The 7,500-nt window shown below is 31.0% G+C and overlaps 1 protein-coding gene across 4 annotated transcripts in view; it reads right to left on the reverse strand.

Annotated features, from left to right (window-relative positions):
* The window catches only part of LOC124429773 (lachesin-like), a 126,001-nt gene that overhangs the window by 18,576 nt on the left and 99,925 nt on the right, over nucleotides 1-7,500 (reverse strand). For all 4 annotated transcript variants that reach the window (XM_046975426.1, XM_046975428.1, XM_046975425.1 and 1 more), the window contains one exon: nucleotides 1,418-1,664. In XM_046975426.1, coding sequence (XP_046831382.1) covers nucleotides 1,418-1,664 — 247 coding nt within the window. The remainder of the gene's footprint in view (nucleotides 1-1,417; nucleotides 1,665-7,500) is intronic.

A 7,500-nucleotide genomic window follows, 5' to 3' on the forward strand; every position in this document is an offset into this window, starting at 1 on the left:
ATTGGAATTAAGTAATATATTATGAATTTACATTTAAATATTATAATCGCTATCTAAATAATTATTCATCTATACAACAAAGCTCCTCATGTACTTACCTGCGATTAACTCCTCTCCCTCTATTACTATACTTATATATATATATATATATATATATATATATATATATATATATATATATATATATAAGGAAATCTATACGTATTATATATGCAAGGTATCCCTATGTATAAGACAGACCATTGTCTAAGATAATATATATCTTACCAACGAGCATATTAATTATAATAATTGAAATAATCTTAATTCTATTTATAATTATCAAAATAATATCATTGTGATTATAATCGTTTTCTAAAACGATTATTCTAACGAATAATATTTAATTCAATCGGTTTCTTTTTTCTTTTTTTTTTCTTTTTTTTTTTTTTAATGTCACGCGTATGATATACGTTATATGTTTTAATTTTTTTCGATATATTAAACAAATCAAATAATACAATAATAACTTTCAACAATCGTAATCACTTCTCACGAAGTATTCTAATTATCCATTATATTCCATAGAATAACTATCGAATTTGAATACAAAACCTTTATATATTTAAATAAACCAAAAAAAAAAAAAAAAAAATAAATAAAGAAAAGAAAAAAAATATATATATACACATATACAGAACGCTCGTTGTGTAAAACACTTGTACGAAAAATAATAGAAAAAAAAAAAAAAAAAAAATAAACAATAAAAATTGGAACGAATTACAAATATAATCGAATTAAAAATTATAAAAATATTGATTACAAATATAAACACGTTCTAACAATTACGATCATATATTTAAAATAACATAATAAACCGTATTAAATCTCTTCCCCTTTTTATTATACTACTTAATCATTATTCCACGATTATAAGTATAGAACATATATAGATATAAATTTGTATCTATGTATTATATAAATAAATTCGCGGATACACACACATACACACACACACACATATACATATACATACATATATATATATATATATACTCATTGTGTAAATACGTTCCACGTTCTAACGTTTATACCCATATAAGCATATATTTTCAAGGAACGTGCGAAGCTTGACGGTTAATCGAAACAACGCGTGGACGGGTGCGATTGTACGCTTTGGTGCGTATTACAGCCGTATTAGGGTAGCCGTTTACTATACTCTCTATTCTCTATCTCTATCTCTCTCTCTATTCCTATAGAGCTATCTATCTCTATCTATCTGTCTCCTCTATATCCTCCATTCATGTATATATATATATATATATATATATAGTATAAGCATGTGTGTGCGGTCGCGGAGAAGCGACCGCAAACGTCTACTTGGTTGGTTGTGAGTATGAGGCTAGTAGGAATGTGCATATTGCGCAATTAGGCATACCTAGGACGTCGACGCATCCCAGCTGGCTCAACATGGGCTGAGCGTTGATTTGGCACATGTAGCAACCTCGATCGGCCTTCCTGAGTTGGCGAATATGGAGACTCCAAGTGGCCTCCTCGTCCTCTCTCGAATGGGTCTGATTCTTTGCCTTGGCCTTTTCCATGGTGACTAGGAAACGGGCTGAATGGGTCACCGTTCGTTGACCCATCGACAATATCGTCTGATCCTCTACTCGTAGCCATCCTACCTAAACATATACGTATATATATATATATAGATATATATGTATATATAGCCGTTTGAGTCCCAAGCAGCGCCAACGCGCTTTTCAGATTTTATGTCAAGAAAACTCAACATATTTCGAGCATTGTGGACAACTGACGGTGCGGATTGTCAAAATTTTCAAAACGATGAAAAAAATACGAAAATCACGTTACTTACCTTCAAACAAGAAGCGTTATTGCGCTGCTTGATATTTCTCAACATAAAATTAAATAAGCTCTATCAAGCTGCTTGAATATTTTCAAACATATATAGGAAAAGCGCGATTGCGCTGTTTGGGATTCTTCGACAATGTTTTTTACAATACCGTCTAGGACTCAAACGGATAGAAGCATGGGATTAAACTTATAACACGTATTACTTTGAGATCTAATGGATGAAAAAAAGTTTATATAAATTTACGCACAAAAGTGTATTATTGAAAAAAAAAAATATATATACTTTTAAAGATATATATATATATATATATATACGTAGATATTTTCATTCGTCGAATTAATAATCGTCTTCTAGATCATCTAACTTAACCCTCTATGTGCCTCAGGTCATATTTTAATTTATCGAGATTTTACCAAATAATTATAACTTTTTTTTTCATGAGATGGCGCATAAATATTAATTGAATTTTTTTAGATTTAAAACAAAAATTCGGTTCATAATGGGTTAATAAATTAATTTATTTATCAGATCCATGAGAAAGTGTGATTTATAAAAAATACGATTGAAATTGTTAGATGATGAACTTCTTCGTTGAATGCATTCGAAATGCATTTACTTATTATTACCAATACAGTTGAAATATTTGAATATTTCAGTTTGGCAATCATTAATTCGATGAATTGATATACCCGCATACTTGCAGATAGGAGAGAAATTTTCAAAAATTTCTTATAACTCTTCGCAATAAATCATAAATATCTTTAAAAGCATATTTCACTTTCCGATAATGCACTTTCGGACATTAGTTTCTATAAACTTTTTCTCATCCATTTGATCGGAGTAATACGTAGTGTAAGTTTCGTCCCATGCTTTTTTGAACACCCTGTATGTGTACACACACACACATATATATATATATATATGATATATATAACATTTAACCGTAAGAGTTATTCGAAAGAATAATATATTTTAATATTAATATATTATAAATATATTTATAATATGTTTTTTGTTCTTTTTCTTTTTTTCTGTTCTTTTTTTTTCTTTTCTTTTTCTTTAGAATAATCATAAAATGACATTTTTGTTAAAAAATTATGTATAGTGTGACAGGTAGAAGAGTATAAAAAATTTTCATTTAAGATTAGTTTCGAAAATACAGAGGGGGTTTGTTTATTGATGTTTCTTTTCTTTTCTTTTCTTTTTTTTTGTGAAAATACGAGAGACGTAAAAAAGATTTTAATAAATTTATAGCAGCTATATATCGTTTGATTCTTTATACACGTAACCATTTTACCTAAACATACATATCTATATCATATATATATATATATATATATATATATATATATATATATTTAACTGTATGAGTTATATTAAAGTGGTAATATATTTTTAGGATGATCGTAAAATCCCCCTATTCTTAGTCCATCCTACTTAAACATCTCTTTACATACATATATATATATATGTGTGTGTGTGTGTGTGTGTGTGTGTGTGTGTGTGTGTGTGATATTTAACTATTATAGAAGTTATTTAAAAATATTATCTAATAAATTTTTAGAATGATCGTAGAATTAGTTTTTTTTTCTTTTCCTTTTTTTTCTTTCTGAGAGAGAATACATAGCGAGCGTGCGTACGTATATATATATATGTGTGTGTGTGTGTGTGTGCATGTGTGTCGAAAAAATTTAATTTATTCATTCATAGAAATTTAATTTAATCATTCTTTTTATATATTGCTTTGATATTTTTCTTAATGGAATTTGATTTTTTTTTTTTTTAAACCTACACACAAACACACACACAAAGGACATATATACAAATGGAATGATTCAAAGGAGATTTAAAATAATTTTGGATATCCCGAAAATCATAGCCATTTTAAATAAACATAAATATATATCATTTATACATATATATATATGTATGAGATAAATCATTACGTTGTAATTATTGTTAATATAATATATCATAATTATTATTTTGTTGAAAGTATATATATATATATATATATAAAACAAAAAAGAAGAAAAAAAAAAGGAAAGAAACTTATCATCTTAAAAAACTATTCGACGAAGTTGAAATAAAGTAGACATTTGAAACGAAATAAATCCGTTATATAAAAAAAAAAGGAGAGAGAGAGAGAGAAAGAGAGAGAAAGAGATAGATAGTGTCTTATCGAATAGGATTACGAGAAAATCCGTCAAATCCAAAGCTGTCGATACGAAAGTCGTCGTTGAATAATACACCACAGATAAAACATAGTCTTACTTTTCAGTAAGAAAAATAAAGAAAGAAAGAAAGAAAGAAAGAAAGAAGGAAGAAAGAAAGAAACGAAGAAAGATAAAAAGAAAGACGTATAATACAGTACAGATAGAAATGGATATTTAAGTTAAATCGAGTCTCGGAAATGGCATCGAACTTCTTGCTTGCTTTGAATTTCTATGATTAAAGGAACACTTAATAATCTATCGTTTTTCCCCCATGTATATGTATATACATATATATCCATATGTGTGTGTCTCCGTTTGTGCCTGTGTGTGTGTCTCTGCGTGTGTGTGTCTCTGTGTATGTGTGTGTGTGTGTGTGTGTTTGTATGTTTGAAGAAGATAGTTCAGAGAAGTTCATATCGGAGAAGTTAATCGAATCTCTAGGGATTTCTATTGCTCGCTCATTTTGTTCTATGAATTAGAAGAAGAAGAAGAAGAAGAAGAAGAAGAAGAAGAAGAAGAAGAAGAAGAAGAAGAAGAAGAAGAAGAAGAAGAGGAAGAAGAAGGGGAAATAGGAAATAGAAATAGAAGATATATAGATATAAAGTTAGAAAAGGGAGGACGTATCAGTAAATATCGAAGTAGGTTGTAGATACTGACAAGTACGTAACCATTAGCAAAGTATCCATAGACATTTCTAAAGGGGGGTCCCTAACACGTCTATAAAGTTTCCTAGGGAAGCGCTCTTTCTATTTGATTTACGTTTACCCTTCGCTCGAAAGAACGAAGTCTCGCCTTCGTCAAGGATATCGTACACGGTACTGGTACGGGATAGATCGACCCTTTTCCTTAACGTCGTCGATAGGACACACACAGATACACACACACACACACACACATATATATATATATACACAAACACATATAAACAGAGAACCTTTCTCTATTCTCGTTTAGGACGATTCTATCTCGATGTACGCGTTGAGATTAGCGAGTGATATCGTTTCATCTATGTCTATGTATGTGTTTCTATGTAAATGTTTATATGTGTGTATGTGTGTGTGTATGTAATAGAAAGAGAAAGAATGAGAAAGAGACGGACTGACATAGCATTTCTCAGATATCATCTCGTGTGTGTTTAAGAGAAAGAGAGAAAGAGAGAAAGAGAGAAAGAGAGAAAGAGAGAATGTGTGTGTGAGTGAGAGGGATAGATAAAGAGAGTAAGTGAGAGAGAGAGAGAGAGAAAGAGAGAGAGACTGAGAATTTCTCAGATAACGTTAAGTGTGTGCGTAAGAAAGAGATAGAGAATTGGAGAAAGACTGAGAGTTTCTCAGATAACGTTTCTTGTGTGCGTGTGTGTGTGTGTGTGTGTGAGAGAGAGAGAGAGAGGGATGGAGTGTCTCCTAAAAGAGGAATTTCAAACTCCTGAATTTGGGATTTTCCAGAGGAAATTGATTTTAGATGGGAAGGACGATATGGAAAGAGAGGAAATAGTATACCCATTTAAATATTCATTAACAAATTTTTTGTTTTATTTGTTTGTTTGTTTCCTTGTTCGAGTTTAGTATTCTTTTGCTTCTTTTTCTTTCTTTTTTTCTTTTTTTTTTTTTTTAATTTTACTTTTTCTTCTTCTTTTCTTTTTTCTTTTTTTTTTTTTTCTTTTACTACTTTGGAAAATTTGATATCTGAGATTTATATATACCTATATTATCGCGATACAAAGTTTGGTTATGTATCTTGTGTCAATCTTTATCTAAATATATGGAATTAAGTAAATTGGTTTACCCCCTTTAAAATATTTAGAAATTATCATTTTCCATTTATCTTAAGCAAAGGTTAAAACCTTGACATTTGGGTTAATAAATTCAGGAAGACATTGGACTCGTGAAAATTCTAACGAAGTTTTCTAATGTATCAAATTATCGAGGGATACGAACGATTATATTACATATAATGAGAGGACCAAAGAAAACAAAAAAAAAATGGATAAAATGGAAAGAAATGAAGAGAAAGAAAAAGGAAAAGGAAAAAGAAAAAAGAAAGAAGAAAGGAAAAAAGAAAAAAAGAGCAAATGTCTGTACGGAACAAAAACACTTCACATTTGTACATTAGTATCTATTCTGTAATAGAAGTCATATCAAATGTTTCAAATAGATCTGAAACAAAAAGAAATAAAAGGAACCCCTCCCCCCTCCCCAAAAAAAAAAGGAAAAAAAAATATAATCTCTCACCAATAAAATTCGACATATTTATGTAGTAGTACACATACGCACACGAACACACACACACACACACACACACACACACACGCATATACACATACACATACATATGTATAAACACATGTTTGACGTCATCTTTCATTTCAGATCAATTTCGTCAAAATCCCATATCTCTCTGTGATCAGAGGACTCCTTCCGTGTCAGTCTCAGATACAAGAGACAAGCTCGGCATGAGATGGTATCTCTCGTCGTAATATTATATCGTGAAAATCATATACTCCCCATCCACCCACCCACCCACCCATCCTCCTATCTCTCTCTCTCTCTCTCTCTATCTCTCTGTCTCTATCTTTATCTTTATCTCTCTATCTCTTTCTCACACCCGCATATTTATATATATATATATATATATATATATATATATATATATATATATATATATATATAAATACACATACACAAGCGGTAATTGCTTTTAGGTGAGAACACTTCCCACCACCATCATCACTGTATCACAACGATGGAAGCAATGGATTTCACCAGGAACAAACACAAGTATCAGTACCAAGTGTACCAGTACCAAGTACCAAGTACCAGTACCAGTACCAGTACCAGTAGTTCACTAGTACTATACTGGTACCATCTCAGTACATCCTACCAGTAGCAGTAGCAGGTAGTAGTAGTAGTAGTAGTAGTAGGAGGAGGAGGAGGAGGAGGAGTAGAAGGAAGAGGAGGAGTAACGGTAACGTTGGCGGCAGACACCCAGTGCCACGTTGGGAATCGAGCCCGACGAAAGGTTCAATTTAACGTCGTATCGTTTGCCACTGTTATCTATGATGGTGCACTTGGTAATTAATCTCTAGTCGGAGTAGTACCTTTCTATATCTCTCTCTCTCTCTCTCTCTTTCTCTCTCTCTCTCTCCCTCTCTCTGTCTCTGTCTCACTCTATTATGTAGCTTATTCTCACATCCTCATTCATATACACTTCTCTCTCACTACAAGGTTTGTCCTTCACACCATTCCACATGCACGTTTACATATATATATAGAGCAAACACAAACACAAACACAAACACAAACACATACACACACACACGTGTATATATATATATGTACACATAACATGTATATATATATATATATATGTTGGTTCCTAGTTAAATCAAATGAGATAGGACACATCGTTGTTGTCATCATCGTCGTCATC

The sequence above is a fragment of the Vespa crabro genome, chromosome 16 (genome assembly GCF_910589235.1).
Source record: "Vespa crabro chromosome 16, iyVesCrab1.2, whole genome shotgun sequence".
NCBI classification, from domain to species: Eukaryota; Metazoa; Arthropoda; class Insecta; order Hymenoptera; family Vespidae; genus Vespa; species Vespa crabro.